Source organism: Pholcus phalangioides, unplaced genomic scaffold (assembly GCF_987345545.1).
Source record: "Pholcus phalangioides strain wild (caught in Gottingen) unplaced genomic scaffold, Ppha-v1.0 ptg000042l_1, whole genome shotgun sequence".
Lineage (NCBI taxonomy): Eukaryota > Metazoa > Arthropoda > Arachnida > Araneae > Pholcidae > Pholcus > Pholcus phalangioides.
In genome coordinates this window covers 35,602,210-35,623,278 of record NW_028301628.1, presented here as the reverse complement: position 1 = coordinate 35,623,278, position 21,069 = coordinate 35,602,210, and the positions used below count along the sequence as shown (strand labels likewise).

The 21,069-nt window shown below is 38.5% G+C and overlaps 2 protein-coding genes across 2 annotated transcripts in view; both read right to left on the bottom strand.

Annotated features, from left to right (window-relative positions):
• LOC149064944 (orexin receptor type 2-like) overlaps positions 1 to 21,069 on the bottom strand; it is a 135,807-nt gene that overhangs the window by 40,643 nt on the left and 74,095 nt on the right. The gene's annotated exons all lie outside the window — the stretch shown is intronic.
• On the bottom strand, positions 18,341 to 20,266 carry LOC149064945 (uncharacterized). The gene has a single exon (XM_089254632.1). The coding sequence runs from the start codon at positions 20,264 to 20,266 to the stop codon at positions 18,341 to 18,343; it is 1,926 nt and encodes a 641-aa protein (XP_089110758.1).

The window sequence follows — 21,069 nt, the reverse complement described above, 5'->3', positions numbered from 1 at the left end:
AAAAGGTTTAAAATCTCTGTGTAATCTTGAGGGAATAAAGTTTGCTATATTTAAAGAGATAATAAGGGGTTCAAAATTCTCAGTGTAATCTCCAGGGAATAAAGGGTGTTATATTTCAAGAAAATAAGGGTTAAAATCGCAGTGTAATCTCGAGGGAATAAAGGGGTTCAGAATTTCGAGACGATAAAGGGTTCAGAATCTCGAGATGATAAAGGGTTCAGAATTTCGAGGGAATAAAGTGTTCGGAATCTCGAAGAAATAAAAGGTGCTATATTTCAAGAGAATAAAGCATGCTATGTTTCGAGAGAAAAAAGAGCGATATATATATTTGAAGAGAGAGAGAATAAAAGGTTTAAAATCTCAGTATAATCTTGAGAAAATAAAGTTTGCTATATTTTAAGAGACAGAATAAGGGGTTCAAAATTCTCAGAATAATCTCCAGGGAATAAAGGGTGTTATATTTCAAGAAAATAAGGGTTAAAATCTCAGTATAATATCGAGGGAATAAAGGGGTTCAGAATCTCGAGACGATAAAGGGTTCAGAATCTCGAGACGATAAAGGGTTCAGAATCTCGAGATGATAAAGGGTTCAGAATCTCGAGACGATAAAGGGTTCAGAATCTCGAGACGATAAAGGGTTCAGAATTTAGAGGGAATGAAGTGTTCGGAATCTCGAAGAAATAAAAGGTGCTATATTTCGAGAGAAAAAAATAGTTCAGAATTTCGAGGGAATAGAGGGTCTGAATCTAATGAAAACAAAGGAGTCTAAATCTAAAAGATAAAACGAAGGGATCTTTATCTCAAACGAGATAAACGGTTCTTGATTACAAGAGAATAAAGCTAATTCTGAAGACAATAGAAGGCTCTAAAACTTAATAATAAACTTAAAGATACTCAACCCGAAGGGGGGGGGGGTAATTCTGCAGAAAATAAAGGGAAGAAATCTGAAGAGAATAAAGAGTTTTAACAACTGGCTGATGCGAAGATTAATTAAGAAAAGGAGATTCAACTGATTTCTATAATAAGTTGTTTTCAGTTCTAGTTTTATAATAAAACTAGTGAATCAATTATGCGAACCAAAACTGCAATCGTCTGATGTTAGTTCCTTTCCAGTTACATACAGTTATGACCGTATATAGTTTCCATGACCAAACATCAGTATGACGAAACCGGAACGTCCAGACCAGCCATCTTCAACCTGTTGCTCGCGAGCATCATGGAGCTCCCTGAAGCACCAAAAGTGTCAATTCTCAGTTCAAGTCTCGTGTCCGATTTCCTGCCCGTGAGCGTAATTTTGATCAGCGTTTCAATTACACATCCTGTAAAAACTGCATTCTAAGACTACAGTTACGCAGATTTCAGGAAACTCATATCAAAGTTGCCATAAAGGGGATGTTCTTTATTCGATGAAGGGCGTAGGCAATGCTCGCGACGCGAGAAAGGTAGCAGACACGTGTTCTAAATTAGTTTTACCAATCATCATTCTAAAGCATGTGACATGCCATATGGGTATGACAGTAAAATTTCATGTGTGTACATGCAAGTCATGTCTATATAGCATGGCAATGTGCGACATGAAATTTCATACCCTTTCTGTACTCTTGAGAGTTTAACTGTACGGGGGAAATATCTCACGTGGTAATGTTTATAAAAATGATGATTTTTCCGAGTTTGAGAGTGTATTATTATTATTATTATTATATATTAAGAGTGTATTATTATATACGACATTAATTTCACACGAACGCGCGCATATAAAGCCGGGTTTTCCTAGGGGAAAAGGTTTTCTACGGTGCGCTCTGCGTGAAATCGCTGATTGGTTCAAAACCTGAAATTCACGTTTCTTAACCAATCAGCGTTTTCACACTACACACGTTGCAGGTAACCTGCTCCTAGGGAAAACCCGGCTTTACACCTTATATATCGGTCTGGGTACGATCGAATTGTAAATAGCAAGAAATTGCATCGTAAGCTGAAAGTGGTGTTAAAACATACTTAAATAACACAAAATGGTTAGAAATATAACAAACCTCCCATTTCGCTGAAAATTTTTCCGTTTATTTTTTCACACATATGTTAGGAAGTGATGATGAAATCATTCTCGGTAAAACAAGTCGTAGTTTTACGCCTCGTAAAATATTTCTAAAAAGGTCACGGATGACGAATGTATTCGCCACCACTTTTTTCTGGGATTGTTCATGTAAACAGTCTGCAGAACTATTTTTAAAACCAGCTGAAACATGTTTGGAAGCGTGATAACAAAAACCAACTTTAACACATGCAATATGGAGACGTCGTTTTTTTTTTTCTCTCCTGGGATACACGAACATATTTATTTTTCGTTGAAATACAGTTAAAACACACAAACATATCCAAAAAATAAGAATTAGCACTTAGAATAATACCAGCAAAATCGAAGCCTTTCCCGTTCCATCATTGCCCTCGTGAGTGTGGGATCCGTTATTATTGCTCAAATTTGAATGAATTTCTTCATATTAATGTTACGAGGTGGCCAATGTGCGAAGTGTCCGACCATTTCAAGGAATGCCGAAAATTCTGACATTCACTGGGACCTGGATTTACAAATCCGTACGTTATGTTTTATGTCATTTAATTAAAAAACTCACATTTTTCTTCACTATGGCCGACATTACTCGATATAAATATGTATACTGTAATTTCCGGCAATCAAGCTGCACCAATAAATGACAAATGAGTTTTCCGTAGAAACACCGCATGCAATATGCAGAAAAACACAGAAGCTTGATCGCTACTACCATGTGGGTCTTTTTAACATGCTTTCTACTTAGGCTAGTGTGTTTGTTGTATGCACAGGGCGTAAATAATTAAAATACCCTACTTTTAAAAGTAGCCTACAGGCGAAACCAGTCATCAGAAAAGTGTGAAATTTCGTGAAGAGGAATTTATTTCAGGGGAAACAATTAGTTGCACATGTCGCCACCAGAGGGAATTTCACTTTGGATACCTGTAGTAAACATGTAGATTCATGTTATATCACGCAGCAGCTGTTATAAAACCTAGAAACATTCGCAGAGATCTTGTTTCTCAATGTGTTTGCTGCTCACAATGGCAATACGTTCACGAGATCGCGCTTTCATGGTTAAATTGCTTAACCAAAAAACAGAAATTCCGCAGTAACTGCTCTACGGAAATATCGGACTTTGAAGAGGATTCTAATAGGTCCAATAAATGTTAGAAACCTTCGGAAGATGATAACGAAATTTGAAACCACAGGATCGTTGGCTGTTCGTCCTGGAAGAAAACCCGTTTCTATAGTCGCAGTACAGGAGGATTCGCTTCAGGTGGAAGAGGGGACAGAGCTTCAAACTCTCGTGGTATTAATACACTAGTGTCAGGAGTGTGTAGCACAGGCTTTGGATAGGTCCTGTGTCCATAAGATCATGCGGAATATCCTCCGATGTTATCCGTACAGACTTTCACTTGTGTAGCGGCTGCTTCCACATGATTATGACGCTCAACTGTGGTTCTCAATACAGTTTCTAGCTCGCGTTGAGACAGCACCTCCTATAGATAGAAGGCCTCTGCACTGTTTGCCGTAAACGTCATTCAAACTACCTAGGGGTCATTCAAGTATTACGTCAGCATCGAGGGGAGGAGGGGGGTTTCGGATTTGTTGACTTTTGATCACAAGGGGGGAGGGGGTTTGAAGGTTGCTTACGTCATCAACAACCCCTTTTTGAAGATATGAAATATTCTAAGCTGCTGACGAAATTTTGCTGACAAGCGGGAGAGGGGGAGGGGTCAAAAATAGCTAAAAATCTGCTTACATAATACTTGAATGGCCCTCCCTAGCACGTTTGCCACATCTCGAAACACAGCATCCTATTTCGTTTCTTCTTATTTTGGCGTAGAATCTTCCTGGTTGGCTCACAAATACCGCATAGTGATTGGATGTGAGGCATAGAAATCGCCAATTCTGAGCCCGATCATTTCTTTTCCTCATAACGATGATACTACTTCACCGCACACCAACTCCGGTCATATATCGCCATACCACAATTTCCAACCAGTAGAGTTGGGTGGAAATGAAAGCTCCATCTATCGGTGCTCGCCCAGGCTCGGTAGGAAACAACTTGCTTCGAACGTTCTATGCTCGGATAGGAACCCATGGACACCTTCATAGTGGAAGACGAGCATATTACCACGGCACCACTTGGGCGCCTACAACGATGATACTGGCACAAGCGGGAATTTTTTTTTTTCTGAATATTTCTGAGGGAAAATAGACTACTTACTGACGTCACAAGCAGAATGCGGAGGCCTTCTATCTGTAGGAGGTGCTGGTTGAGGTCGATTCCGAATGGCCTTGGAATATCCTCTGGACAAACGAAGCGCATTTTCACTTGTATGGTCCAGTCAATACTCACAACTTCCGAATTCGGAAACCATAAAATCTGCACGCTGTTCTGTGTGTACGCTGTTCGTTCTAAACGTTTCTTTAATTTTTGAATTAAAATACTTCAGATAGGACTAAATGTCTCATACGTTATTTGGATACTTTTATAACTGAAACTATGCCTGTAGGATCAACGGTTAACCAGTAAACTGCGGGAAGGGGAATTATGGAACCACCCTGTGTGTAATTGATGGCCGGATTTATGCCTAGGCACCCTAAAGTCAGGGGATTTCTTGTATTAGTGGCCTCAGAAATTCATTGGAATATGCACTGGGGTCACTGTTTGGTAAGGATGTATTGTATTGGAGACCAATGCAGTTCAGACTTAAATTACGTAAAATAAATGAAATATAGATGTAAGTTGGTTTTTAGCCAAATTAGCTAAAAGTGGACCGCCGATCAGGGACGGACAAATCTATTGCCTACATGCCTAGATCGACCAGATGCTATACGCGGACATATTAACAACACATTTGAAAACATTCGTTTTTTTAAATTCTTCCATCGGCGATGATGTAAGTGTTCCTACTCGCATTTGTGAAATTCCTCCACAAATGTTTTCTTTGGCAGTTACGGCGCAAATGTGTAGTCAACCTTTTTTTGATAAATTTTCCACGGTACTAATAGCTAGCGGCCCGTTGCGATCATGGGCCCTTCATATGCTGTAAGTGGGCTCAGTATGGAATCCCATACTGCAATTGAGATTTTCCGAAAAACGAAAACCTCACTTCGAGCAAAACAGTATGTATTAATATTATGTTGATCGTGCTCATGGAAGAAGAGAAATCTACAGTGAAAAATTTCGATCAGTCGAATGATCAGTGACCGACAGAAAACTTCGAGTTATCGTTACTTCGACTTATTGGAAATTCCTATTTCAGGGTGGAAAAGAGGGAGAGATTTATGGAAATCACGGTACTATTTACGAATATCGTAATAGTAAAAAACATGATTAATTTAATCATATTTATTTATTGGATGGGAAAATTTAGAGATTAACTAGACATTCATACTACTACTTCACCAAACACCAACTCCGGTGCCATATCGCAATTTACTGTCATTAGTGAGATGGGTTGGAAGTGAAGGCGCTGTCTATCGGTGGTCGTCTCGAGTTCCTTAGGGAAAATATCATATCTATATCCTCCCTTGGGTTCGAACCCGGGACCCTGACAACAACCTTCACGGTGGTAGACGAGCATCTTACCACCATGCCACTCGGGCACCAAGCGTACATCCTGTCACATGATACTCGTATAAATGGAACGAATTAAATAAAGTGTATGCAAGATTATTTTCGGTCAAAAAATGCAATGATTTATGACCGTCCCTATTTTTTGTCCTTTAGGGAGAAAGTCATTCAACTTTTCGCAAACTGGCAAAGCAATGTGTTGAATTATATTGTTAAATATGCTGAATTCTTTTGCTAAATACTGAATTCTATTGACAAATGCTCAATAATATTGATAATAGCTGAAATTTATTGACAAATGCTCAATAATATTGATAATAGCTGAAATTTATTGATTAATGCTAAATTACATTGCTGAATACTAAATTCCATTGCTAAATACTAAATTACATTGCTGAATACTAAATTACATTGCTGAATACTAAATTCCATTGCTAAATTATATGACTAAATGCGCTTTCTTATATTGGACTGAACACAACACATAAAACATACAATCAAACTGAGAAAAAAGGACACAAAACAATAAACTCCACAAAAAAGTAGCATTACGGTGATACAGGCACTCCCCCTTACATTGACCCACTGGAAGTCCCTCCAATGGGTCAATGTAAGTTAAATTAGAGAGTTAATTCAATTATGCAACAGCCTTGTTACAATACTAATTGGTTAATATTTTATAATGTCATATATATTTTATATTTTTTTTATAAATTTCTCTCATTTTCGAAACCTTCGACTTAAAGGAAGAACATTTCGAGTTAAGGGGGAAAATTTTAACAGTAAAATACGGTAAACGTTCTGCGGCTGAGTGAGGACTTCGACACACACAGATATTCGAGGTATCGGGGTTCGACTTATCGCGAATTGACTGCATATTCTTAGTTTACATAAACAAAGTAAAAATATATTTTTACAAAAGAATTATATATTATATTAGTGTCCGAAAGGGATGAAAATATTGTGATTTTCATTCCATAATTGTAGAAATTATTTATGCACATTCCTCTCTCTACAGAGAAATATCGGAAGAAATATTTCCCCCAAAAATATGACTTTTGCGCTGCCACCTATTTGAAAAAAAGTTAACTATCTGTGTTATGATTTTTTCAAGAAAATTAGTTGTTGGTTTCAAACCGGTATGCACAGCATGGAAACGAACTGAATGTATTAAGGTCTGGACACACATATCCGCACCGTGCCCGACACGTGCGTCGGCCGAGTGTAGGTCATCACACGGTCAAAGAATAATTCTTTGCTAAGCAATGCAGCCGTTCACACATATCCGCACCGTAGCCGATCATCGTCACCGCACCGCGTCCGCACCGTCACCAACTAGTTTATTTTATATTTTTACGGTGACGGTGCGGTCTCGGGAGAGAGAGAGAGCGCAGATTTTTTAAAAAAAGAGAGAGGAGAGAGCTCATTTATTTTATGTCGCTTCTCAATTTCCATCAATTGCTGAATTATTAATTCCATTTATTTCTTGATTTTAATCAATTTCTGCATTATTACTTTTATTAATTCTGAATTTTCAATAGTTCTGGAATTATTTCTTCCGTTAATTCTAAATTTTAATCTATTCCGAAATTATTTCTTTTATTAATTCTGAATTTTCATTGGTACTTAAATAATTTCTTTCAATTATTTTTAATCCATCGATTCTAAAGTTTACCTTAATTTCGGAAACGGTTTCTCACATTCGTTTAAAATTACCTCCATTAATTTTTGTGTTAATTCACATTTGTGTAGTTATTATTTTTTTTTGTATGGGGGTATTTCTTAGCGTTCGTGTATATTCAGTATGCAGATTCCCTCTTCCCACAAAATATATGAAATCTTGTTAAAGAGAGGGGGGTATCCTAAACATTTTTCGTGCCCCGAAATTGTTTGGACGCACCTGGCCCGCTTCTGTGGTACTAGCGTAATATGTAGAAAACATATTGATAAACATTTTCACAACTTTGATGGGAAAACAAAGTTTAAAATTATGTTTCACATAGCATATAACGAAATTTTGCCGGGGAGATTTTTGTTAAAATAATAATGTAAACTTGGAAAACTAACTGGGTCTAATTTCCGATGCTCTATAAATGAATCATTGTTTTGGTTTTAACATAAATTATATATATAAATAGAAAACGGTTTTTGGGTTTCTTCTTATGGGAAAATATAGGAGACATTTTAAATTTGGTACTCACATCAGATGCAACATGTTAAGCCATAAATGCTTAACCCATGTACTGTGCTCCAAATGCGGCCCTCGGAAGCATTTGATGTGGCCCGTGACAACAAAAAACAAAACAAGGCTCTCGAGTGGTCTCAAGCACATTTCAAAATCACTTGAGCGACTAACGGCACACCTCCAGTTCACTTAAGTGGATCGTGATACATTTGCAGATTATCCTATTTAAGTGGGTCAGTGGCACATTTCCAGATCTCTCGAGTGGCCCGCGGCACGCTTGCAGATCACTTAAGCGGCACGTGCCACTTCTTTTTAGATAATTTTGGAGGATCGAGACTCATTTCTGGATAACTTAAGAAGCCCGCGAAATATTTCAAAACAATGAAGTGTCACACCTTCCAAAAAGTCGAGCACCTTTGTGCTAAATATCTGACAAAGGTGTTTCAGCGACTGGGACTTTGGTAATGAGTGCTTTAAATTACTATCGAATACTGGTGAGGCTTTATCATTGAATCAAGCCCCGGCAAACTAAACACCCTCAATTGTTATTGATTTTAATATCCATTTGCCATCTGCAGAGGAGCCAATGTTCAGTTTAGAAGATTCCGCGAACACACACACACACAGAGTAAAAGATATGCTCGCTTTTCGTACAATATGCTCCTACTGAGCTGAGATAGACTTCTCCGAGGTGTTATCGGAATTTGACACCACCTGCCCCTACAGATGATTATATTTATGATGGCCGTTGACTCTGAATAAAAAAAAAACGAGTGTGTAGGTGAGGAAGAGAGTACCCCTCTCCCCCACAGATTGTTTTAATTTCTATATGACTTTTTTTTTTCCTCTCTCCCCTTTTATCACTCCATAAATAATCTCCTCTCTCCAAACTATAGACAAGAATGCATATAGTCAAACTAAGGAAATGGCCGTCTTTTTATTTTCAGCTGCATTTAAAGATCCTATCCTTTTTTGCGGGTTTGTCACATACAAAAAATCTATAGGAGATCAATCCAAAATAAAAACAAAATTAAAATTTCTATAAAAAACACATGCACACACACATATACAGACAGATAAAAAATTTATATACATGTATAGATTATTTACAGAAATGTTTAAAACAATTAATTATTGTTAATTTACGCTAGGGTTATTATATCCAAATCACTCTTGTTAATTAATTTACTGAACATTTTGATTTCACCGAACCGGCTGCGTTAAAGACTTGAAGCAATCGACACAGCTTCGTAGTCAGCATACGGCAGCGACACGGGCAACACACGGAAAGGTGTGGTCTGACGAGGAACGAGCCGAGCCACGGCCAACTGACGCCCGAGCTACGGTCCTGGCACGGTACGGATATGTGTGTCCAGACCTTTACGCTACCATACAACTTTTGTTTTTACGCGCCAAAATATCAGTTGTCGCGAAGTCACTATTTGTTTAGAACGATATAGTTATTTAGTACAGTTTTTTAGTTATCTGAATTAAATTTTGTAAATATCTACGTGAAAAGCATATTAACCGGTATGCAGCATAAAAATAATATATACAGTCGAATTACGTTTTAATGAATACCGTTATAGCGAAAATCTCGTTTTAACGAATACCTTTCTAATCCCCAGATAAGAGTTTACATAGGAGCATTCGAAAAACCTGGAATTTCTTTATAACAAAGTGACTCTTCCGGTCTCGTGGTAGTTCGTTATAACGGGATTGGACTGTGTGTATATATAGTTTCGTACCATATATTCATTCCGATTATTGTTTTAAAAAATTTATTTCAAGAATTATAACAGTTAGTTTTGTTTTTATTCAACATGTGACAGCAGAAATTTTAACTTTTTATGCAGTTTTTCGTATTCATAATATCAAAGTCTCAATATGAAATAAATATGCACTGAAGTGAATCCAGTGATATTTTTCATTCCTGTAAAATATTTATTCGAGTAACTATTATTTTAATTTGCATGCTCGATCGGGCATGTAAATTTTCGGAGATTTGTCTAGTCCTGCCGCTGACTCCGATAACTACCTGAGGGTCCTGTGCAGATTGAAACCCTACCTTGTTCCATCTAAGGCTCCTTGATACGCCTCGAAATATGTATTTCAAAGGGTTCTAGTTTGATCTATACTTGGCATAATTTCCTCGAAATCTGTGAAAAACTTAAACTTTGTCTTGTAGGTTGGGGACAGTACTAGTACTTACTGTAAAAAAATCAACAATTGCAAACACCACTCCGGAAGACGAAAACCATATCTGTCTCGAGAACACCAAGGTTGTGCGTACAGCAGTCATGGTCATTCACAAAAGGAAATAGGCTATAAACCAGTGGCTCTGATTCTCTTCTGTTTGACGAACGCTTTGCTCCGGTAGCACGAAGTCCACGGAACCCTAATGCCAATGAAATCACAACCCACGGACCCCTTTACAAAATAATATTCAGTATAGAGTACTGCGAAAACAATGGATAAATCATGTACGCGTGGCTTTTACGTATATAAATTGTCAGAAGTATGCTTCTTTCGTGTTTTATTGAATGTGACATCTGTCTTCCTCATTTTAAGTGAGAATAGCGAATGCCTGCATTTTCGTATTATGGAAGTACCGTGATGTGTCTGCCTGCTCTCTGCGGAGGAACATTTTCAAATGGGAGATCGCCTCTCATCCGCTCCTCGATGTAGAATACCAACATCAACCGGCCACCACTGTGTCGTCAACAGGGTGGGGTTTTTTTTTTTTTATACCGCAAGTTGTATTTGGGTTGTTATTGCTTTGCGTTCTTAATTGTTGCATAAGGTTTTCGGCAAGGTTTTGTTGCATAAGTCACCGGCTGAAGCTTTAATAACGTTTCGGACATAGAAGAGATTGGAGAAAGGATCAGGTACAATCACTACTGCCTTGCTTCGCGCAGTGCCTTCTATCGACAAAAATTTGAATTAACTCTTTTTTTTCCGTCTCGAAAAGAAAAAAAAATCCTCTTCGTCAGAATAAGTTGTTTCGCAAACCGCATTCTCAAATATACAAATTCCTTCAATTTTTAATGAATTTTTAAACTATTTACGAATTGATGGGACACCCTGTATATTTTTCCGATCCAGGTGACGATGTTTTGGGATCTCATTCTCTACGCACAATACTGAACTAAATCAGTGAATATCGATTATATCTTCCAACAAATTCTCCGAAACATGGTAAACCAAAAGAAAAAAAAACACGAGGATCTAAAAATACCCTAATGTATTAGTCATTACGCGTCCTTTTACCGCCGAGTGGAAACGGAATACGGAATTCGATCAGATTCAGAGTTTGGAAACAAATTTTCAAATAAAATTATACGTAGGAAAGAGTTAACAAAATATTGACTTACACATACAACAACTTCCGCATTCAATAAACATCCGGCATTTTTATGGATTTCTAGATCGAATATACTCTAAATATGTTTGCGTCTGAGTTCCGTGAATCGATTCAAATTCATTAGAAGTATTGAATTAAAAATCAGTGATATAGAGCCGGAAAAAAAAATCTATTTCTTAATTTGATTTAGGATTTTTCTTCAGATGAACGACTGTTGATTCACTGTGGAAAAAGTCGTAAATTTTCATTCTTAATCCTCTGGGATCTAACAATTGAAATAAAGTGCAACGCAGGCAGAGTAGGGGAAAAAACACCAACACTCCTTTCTAAGCAAGAGTAAAAAGTTTCATTTGAGATTTTTAGAAATCTGAGAAATCTGAGAAAAAAAAAGCACTTATTCAATTGGTAAAACAGTGAAAAATATATATTCCCCCCATTTATTTATTTCGACTAATTTTTTCAAAATTCCTTCAAGTAATCACTTCCATTTCTTTTTCGATTCAGATGAAATTTTTGATTTTTTTTAGGGGGTTGGTGCACGCAGATTTTACAAAAACAAATTTTCGAATATTCTATTTTTCAAATGCTGTGAAATATTTTTTTGCATCTAACTATGCTTGAGATTTTGTGTTCTACCTGTATTAGAAATATTTTTGAAATATTTTATTATAAAATGCTGGCAGGCATTATATGTGCTATTGTTTTCCGCTAAAATGTTATTCTCTCAAAACTGAATTTTGTTTTTGTTAGATAAGGAACAATACCACTCATTCGAATGTCTTCAAAGTTTGCGTGTCTTTCAACAGTATGGTGTTACATACTTATATACGAGGATTTTTTCTTTATTGAAATTGTTGGCAGAAAATGTGGGTACATTTTGGTGATTTTTGAAAGAAGTTCATGATTTTGAAGTTAAAATTCGAGAAAAATATTCAACAATTAAAACCCCAAATGCTCGTGTTAAATTGCCTAAGAATATCCATAGTATTTCAGGAAAAAAAATTGGATGCCTAAAGTGTGAATACAAAAATTTTAAATATTACTTAATTAAAGAGATGTTTCCCATAGGGACCATGGAAAGTCAATATGCACCAACCCCCTCAATTTCTTCGAATTTAATTTTTTTTTGCCACACTAACGTATTGTTCGATTCATTTTATTAAGGAGGAAAATTCTTAGTTTTAATCAATATCGGAACGAATTGCTATAAATGTTCTTTAGTTTACAATTTTTACACATAATATTTGAAATTCATTATACACTATTCTGTTTTTATTTTTAAACTTTCTTTTCCTCTTTATTTATTTTTTCTTATTCAGAATTCAATTCTGATTTAACTACGTATGCAGTTTGTAGGCTTTTCGTATAGCTTCGTTTCATATAAAAATCAGCTTAAAATAACGTTATTTATTTATTCACACTTGCTCTCGAACTAGGCCCTTACTATACATGACAGAAATGGGCAAAAAAATGAAAGTGATAAAAACAAACTATGAAAAAAGAACCAGACAAATTTGGAAACGCTATTGGCCCGACATGCACGAAGCATGTGAAAATTTTGACCGAGCACGTATTTTTTTCTACAACTTGTCCGATGCGGGCATGTAAAAAATTAATAGCACATAAAACGCTTTCGTTTCTTTCACGGGTGATAATTCAAGCGTTCCTAGACACATTCATGAAATTCCACATAAATGGATACTTTGGCAGCCATGGTGCAAATGTGTAGTCACCGTATTAGGATACTTTTCACGGTCATAATAGTAGCAGCCCGGTGCGGTCATGAGCTCTCATATATTGCAACTGGGCTCAGAATGAAATTACTAACTGCAACTGGGCTTTTCTGGAAAACTGGAGAAAACCCTTCCAGCAAAATAGTACATCCTGATGATATTCACGGAAGAAGGGGGAAGACTACTTAGTTCGGATAAAAAAGTAAATATTTATGGTAATTTATTCTTCTACGCAAATATATTGCACAAAAAAATAATATCTATGACAAAAGTTTATGATTTCTTCTGCCATCTATCAAATAGAAAGTGAAGTATCTGTTATAATTCCCTAAAGCAAAGTTAGTTGTTGGTTTCAAACCGTAATACAGCCCGAAAACGAAGAAAATATGTTATGATCCCATATATTATTTATTCTTGTGCATAGGTGTGTATACAGGTGTGAATTTTATGAGCTAAAATATCTGTTAATATGTTTTTATATCTAATACTAGATTACTTTTTGTCTAGCAAACTACTGTATAACTGGTACTGTTGTGTATATGATATACATCGGTATGGAGTAATGGGAAAAAAAATTAGTTTATATCACATACTTTTTATTTTTATTCTGCACATTGGCTTAAAACCAACAGCCATTTTATTTTAAGACTTATTATAAATAGTTTCATTCTTATTCAAAAGGTGGCAGTACGGGTCGCAAGTTAACGCAGTTTCTAGTATTTTTAATATGGTTGACATAAAAAAACAACCCTCGAATTTTTCAATCACAGATACCAAAAGAAAAGGTAAATATTAATGCAATTCTATGGGAAAATGCAACTACTGAATAAAATTGCCAACAGTTTCACAAGTGTAGATGAATGCATCCTTGCGTGACGCAATATATTATGGGGGATTCAAATACATTGACGTGGTGATAGTGCAAGATGAGGTATTGATAGTAAAATGTAACAAATACAAGAGCCACAACAGGCAAATTTCCTAGCAAGTTGAAAAAACAAGGGCTGAAAAAATAATTCCCATAATAAAATATGAATGGCTAATATAACCAAAATGCAGCAACTCAATATAAAAGCATATATCCCCAAAATAATAATAATAATAATAATAAATAATATATAATACACTGCCAATAAAAACAATTATGGTTGTCTTGTCTCAGTATGGAGAGCTTCTCGATTTATCCTACCACGTTTATCGTACTACTTTTTAAACGTGCCATTTTTTTTAGAATTCACGACCCACGGAGGTGAGGTATTCCATTTATTAACAACCCTTTAGAGAGAAAAACTCCCTGCGACACCACAATACGGAATTGTCCCTTTCAAAACGCTACTGTAGTCCCCTTGTCGAAGCAGTTGACTGACGACTGTGAAGCTTTTTGTTTGTGAAGTTTTACGTGAAACAGGAATCAGTGACATTGCCTTGCGTAAATTCCGAATTCAGAAGAATGTGAGGAGTGGAAAAGTTGCCTTTATAACAGCGACAGGTCTCATAAAGCTTGTTCAGCGGTTTGAGGAAACTGGAACGCTGGAGGATCGTGTAAGAGCCGGATGAGACCATGTTAGAGGAAGGCACGTTAGAATGGAAGCGTTAGCGTCCGAATCAGCCGCAGGGACCAGCAGCGCTCGTGAAGCTGCCAGACGCTTGGGCTTACCAACATCCTTGATACACAATATTCTTCATGGAATCTTTGATCTGCACCTATACTGATTGCAGTCATGCCATGAACTTTTACCAGAGGATACCGTACAGAGGGAAGCATTTGCGAGTTGGGCTTTCTCCAAAATCGAACAGAATCCCACCTGGGTCTTTAACATCTTGTGGTCAGATGCTCATTTTCCGCTACATGGCGACGTTAAAACCCATAACTGTCGCATCTGGGTGACGTCTAATCCACGTGAGTATGACAGTGTGGTGTGGGTTCTAAGATTCGTTCCCTTCTTCCTGGAAACGCAACGCCCCAGTAAATGGGTGGGAAACAGATACGGTGAATGCGCAGCGTTATTTAACGCTTCTGCGCAAGAAGGTCGTGCCATGTTCGCGTGAAAGATATGCGCTTTCTACCGATTTATGCAAGATGGAACACCTAGTCACACTGCTACTCTGGTCAAGGCATTCCTGATACACACGTTCGCTGGGAGACAAAAATATTAGCAGGCGTTGAACGGTCCCATGGCCTCCTCGATCTCCAGATTTGACACCGGCAGACTTCAGGTTATGGAGATATTTGAAATCCCGGGTTTATCGATCCGGGCCATCCAATCTGTCGGAACTGAAAGATGCGATCCGCCGAGAGGTGTCATGTATACATCCGGACCTGCTGCACTGTGTTGTTGCTGGATTTGTGACTCGCTTGCAATATGTTATTCCCTGCGGTGGTTGGTCATGTGGAACACATGCTGCTATAACAAACGATTTGTAGGCATTCTGTACGTTATTTTCGTATCTTTCATTTGACTTGTGTACGTCACCTGTTGGCTGCTTTTTGAGTAATTTTTTTCCTGTCGTAAAAAAATTTTCTTGACCTAAAAATGCTAACCCTGTAAATTGTTTTCTATTTCGGTTTTATTTTTTCAATTTTTAAAGTTTGTACGGACTTTTTGCCTACCTGAACTTAAATTTAGAGTTGCAAAGATCAAATAAAAGAAGGCAATATTTAACATAGTTCAGACCAAAAATGTGTGTGTGAAATTGCAATGAAATCATGATTTTTGTTTGCTTAGTTTTATTGCCGTATCAAATGTATTCACCGCACATGCGCAAATATCAGTGGTTCTCTTGACACAGAAAATTTGTGTATAAATTTATATTGGAATCTTACATTTTATTAATGTGTCCATAAAGATCGACTCCACGGAAGGGGTGGGGGAGTCGCCGTTTTTGTTCACAAAGGCATTCCTTTTTTGGAAATGGATCTTCACACATCTACTGAGATGGAGGCTCAAGCTATAACTGTTTACATAAACACACAACCGATTGTAATAAGTGGCATCTATAAACCACTGAATAATAACCTGGACATTAACTGGCTTAATTTCTTATTCAATTCAACCAATCCCACATTCATTGCTGGAGACTGGAATAGCAAAAGCCCGGTCTTCTATGTGGACGCATTCTGGAGGAATATTGTAGAAACAAATGTCTTTGTATACACTCCAGCGCGGTTCCTACTAACTTTCCTCGGGGAAGAGGTGGGCCTGATGTACTTGACTTTGCAATTTATAAAACCTTTCCATATAACAATTGAACTATAATATTGAACTAGGCTCAATGCCAGTGCTAAATTCAACTCATAATCCACTTATCTTCACCATGGATATTTTAAGACCCAAAGACATTCCTTATAAATTGGTAACTAACTGCTCTAAATACTGTGAAATTCTCAGCACCGAAGAAGAACTAACCCTCGACCTCCTGATACTGTCGAACAAGGAATCTGTGATATCACTTTCAAAATTAAAGACGCAATTGGTAAATCGACAAAGAAAATTCTTGCAACTGACAACAGATTTGGCATCCCCGAAGAGCTACAAAACAAGATTAAACTCAAGAACAAGATCAGGAAAATGTGGCAACATCACAGGAGGCGAATGGACAAAGTAGCTCTTAACAGACTGGAGAAAGAAATACGAAAAGAGACTTCAGCTTACGTCAACGGACGATTTTACAACTTTATAGAAAATGCCACAGCAGCAGATGGACAACTTTAAAGCGCCTGGAAGAACTGCAAGGTCAAGGTCAAAGGAGGTAATATCAACAAGATCAAAAACCATAGGAATGAATCGTCTCCGAAAGTGAAATAGCCGAAGTACTGGCCAACAACTACGAGGAGCAGTTCTCTCCGAACTCCAATCAACCATCTATCATCGAGCTTGAACATCATAGAAAGCTTCAAGATTTCCTGAGCATACCAAGACCGGCTCTATGTGGATTTAGTGAAGACGAGCTAACCACCTTGGACGAGGTTAAGACACTTATTAATAAACTCAAAACTAAGAAAGCCCCTGGCCATGACGAAATCTCCAATTATGCTATTAAAAACTTCCCTCCTCCAATTATCTCTACTCTCACAAATCTCTTCAACAGCATGCTCCGAATCAATTATTTTCCACGCATCTGGAAGCTTTCTAATATAAAACCAATTCATGAAATGGGTACTGATCCTCTCATTGCAAAAAGATATAGACTCATCAGCCTTCTCTGTTGCATATCTAAATTGTTTGAGTGCATATATAAAACACGACTTGATAACTATCTTAATCAACATAACATCATCCGACCTGAGCAACATGGCTTCCGCAGAGGGCACTCCTGTGTTACCCAACTGCACAGAGTGACAGAATTCATAATTGGCTCATTTAACTAAAGATTATGTATGTGCAGCATGTCTTGACATAAGTATAATTCGATAAGACTAAACATGATACACTACTGGTCAAACTTATCGACATGGTCTTCCCGGAACATTTTATATTATTCTTCCATAGCTATCATTCAGGAAGAACTTTCCGAGTCAAAATTGGAAAAACATTATCAAACGTTCACCCAGTGAGAGCCTCAGATCCATAAGGATCCTGTTTGGGCCCCCAGCTCTTCTTACTTTATATTAACGACATTCCTGCACCTCTGGTAGGAATCGAGACTATGCTGACGATGCCATCACACTCACCAATCATGGGAAATCTTAAATGCAGTGAAAATCTTCGAGAAATCGTCGAGGCTATTGAGAATTGGTGTGGCATCAACGCCATTGAGCTGAACCACAGCAAGTGCCAATTTATTTGGTTCACAAGGAAAACGGACCCAGGAAACGCTCCCATCTATATCGGTGGAGCGGCCGTGGAACCAGTGAGAAAAGTAAAATACCTAGGCTGTATTCTGGACCGGCCAATGACTTTTGGTCCGCAGATCGACTATGTCAGGAACAAGGCCACCCAAGCCCTAGGCATGCTCTCCAAAATGACATTTCCTCAAGCTCGTCTCTCCGCCGCTGTGGTGGTCAAGTGGTCATAGTGACGGACTCGCATCGCGGGGACCCGAAACCGACCACTGCCCCCGCTCTGTCCCCATAGGGGATATAAGCTGGTCACCCAGAGGGTTTGGGCCATGGTGGAAGAGCGATGCAATATCCGGAGCACTAAGCACCCAAAGACCACCAGCGGATAAGAAGACAAAAAGTTGAGGTTACATGGGCAGGTGCATACGCACGTCGCCAGCAGGCCACGAAGGGGGCCCACAAATAACTATAGACACACATATATAAGATACATAAACATATATATACAAGCATATAAACACTCATATATATATAATATATACAAGACAGGCGACATTGTCCATTGACAGCAACGGGAATCAGGGAACTTCATTGTCTATCAGAAGTCGCGCACAAAGACACCGTGAGACAATCCCAAAATATCGCATTTCATGCCAGAGGATCATAGTCTGAGTCTGATGAAGGGTTGTTATCAGCTTGTGAGGGAGCTGAAACATTCGTACTTTGGCACTGTTTCGTGACTGTTAATTTGTCTTCGTTTGAAATGACGTATCTAATAAGGCGCTTAATTCTTTCGATTCTGGAGTGTTTTCTCAGTAACTGTTTCTTCCAAGTGGTGTAATTCTGTGGCGTAGTAGAGCCAAAATGAAAGTCCTTGGTATACTCGCATGCCGTAGCATAGTGAAAGACGGTTCCCTCCCCTCCACATTTACACATGCTTGAAAACCTACTCTTATGAAAACGATGAAGATAGGAGGGGAAGGGGCCATGCTCTGAAAAAAATAAAATAGCCTCTCTAGACCAGCCATAACTAGAGCATTTAACTTGTGGGAGAACTTCATATATCTTACGACCTGTTTTCGTGTCATTTGACCATCGCGATTGCCATTTCTGTAACAGATCATTTTGCAACTTCTTCATCGCCCACGACTTTGGAAGAAGGATGGAGAAATCTGTTTCTGGTCTTTCGGTCGCTCTTTTGGTTAACCGATCAGCTGCTTCATTCCCAGTATTTTCACTATGCGCTTTGATCCACGAGATATAGATATGTCTATTTGGCAGTAACAGGTCTCTAATTTTCCGAGCCATCATGTGGCGTGATAGGGGGTCTAGAACCGCATATAATGAAGAAAGTGAATCAGAAAGAATGTGTGTTTCTTTCTTGCTAGCGCTTGCCTGTTGCGTAGCTATGAGCAGCGCAAACAGCTCCGCCTGAAATACCGTATTTAGATTATTGAGTTTATTGCTCCAGTTACTTATCTCCAAGTCATCCTGAAAGGTAACCATGGCCGAAGCCACTCCATGCTCAGTCTTGGAGCCATCAGTGTATATCTTATATTCAGCCTGTGGGTGTATTTCTCCTTTTAGGTCAATGCGGCATTCCTCCACAGATTGTGAAGGATGCTGGTACCATCCTGTGATTTTCCTTTCCATCTGGACGTAGGAAAGTGTCTCGCCATTCCCCAGCGTAACAGGAGTTTTCAGACGGGTCAAGAGGCTAAATCTGGCTTCACATTCTACCAGGAGACTGAGTGGGGGCAATCCCAGTATGACTTGTAGTGCATTTGTGGGCGTAGTTGAGTAGGCCTTAGAGATATATAGCAGATATCCCCTCTGAATTGAGTCAAGGAGCTTCTGTAGGGATACGGTAGCATTGGCTCCCCATATGGCGGCTCCATACACCAGAATACGTTGTGCGACCGTGATGTAAAGAGTCCTGCGCATCCTAGTGTTGATTCCCCAATTCCTGCCTGCTATGCAGTGAAGCCTCGTGAGTAGTTGATTGGATCTTGTGTTCAGCTCTGTGATATGGTCTTTCCAGTCCAATTTGTCGTTAAAATGGATACCTAGAATTTTAATTTTGCGGAGTCTCTTGATGAAGTTGTTTGACGAACGAATTTGTGGCGGACGTTTCCCTTTGGGGGAGACCCATAGGAAGTTTGTTTTGTTGGTGGCTAATTTAAGGCCGTTCTCAGTTAGCCAGTTGCTGATATCAGCCAGGACGCTGGAGGCGTTTTTACCAACTCCCTCCACCGTGGGGCCCGAGACCAATACGATAATGTCATCCGCATAGGCCTGGACCAGCACGTTATTTGGCCACTTGAGCTGGAAGATGTTGTTAAGTACCAGATTCCAATATAGTGGGCCAGAGCAGGACCCCTGTGGGCAACCTTGAGTTAATTGTTTCGACACTGCTCCACTGCCAGTAACTATTGAAACTGTACGGTTAGAAAGGATGTCTTCGGCTATTTTCTTTAGCTGGGAGGAAATTGGAGCCTCATTTAGTCTGCTGCGGATAACTGGATATTTAACAGAGTCGAAAGCCCCTTGAACGTCAAGAGTTATGATTGCCATGTCGTGCTTTTTCTTTTTCTGTGTATTAATTTCTTGCTGAATGGCAACCAGAGCGTGTTCAGTGGAGACACCATGTCTGAAACCAAATTGGTGGTCATTGATCCAATTAACTTTGTCTAACTCGAATACAATTCGTTGTGCAATTATCTTTTCAAATATTTTTCCTACAGTCGACAGGAGATGTATAGGCCTATATGACTCAGGTAGGCTAGGATTTTTATCTTTTTTCAAAAACAGTAATACTTTACTGTTTTTAAAGTGTGTAGGAAACAGCAGAAGTCGGAAGCATCGGTTGTACATTACGTACAAAAATTCAGGGAACGTCCTGTTGATTCTTTTGATCAGGATATTGTTGATCATGTCTATTCCAGGCGCTTTTTTGTCATTTAGCGGGTTCGAGCCCCACCGTCGCCACAGTGGTGGTCGGCTGAAGTTGGTTTCCTGTGGTTCCCAACTTCGAGGCGCAAATGCGAGCCGATCTCCCCGTTAAAAAGTCTCGCCACAGAGAGCAACAGTCCTACAAACAGTAAAAATATTCAGTCACTACACATCACTCACTTCACTTCTGAGATATAGATGGCAGCACTGAAAAATCATACACAACACTAGATACGCACTCAGACTGTTAGGTACACGCACTTACACTTCCGGCACAACTCACTAGGTAGTAAATTGCCTATGGCGATAGAACTGAGTTGTGCTCGGTTTGAAAAAAGAAAGAAAAAAAAAAAAAGCTCGTCTCTCCTTAAAGAATAAAGTCATACAATATAAATCTATACTTCGACCAATTATGACATATGCAG

Coding starts and splice junctions, on each gene's coding strand:
- LOC149064945 (XM_089254632.1), bottom strand. CDS start 20,266: ATGGCAATCATAACTCTTGACGTTCAAGGGGCTTTCGACTCTGTTAAA.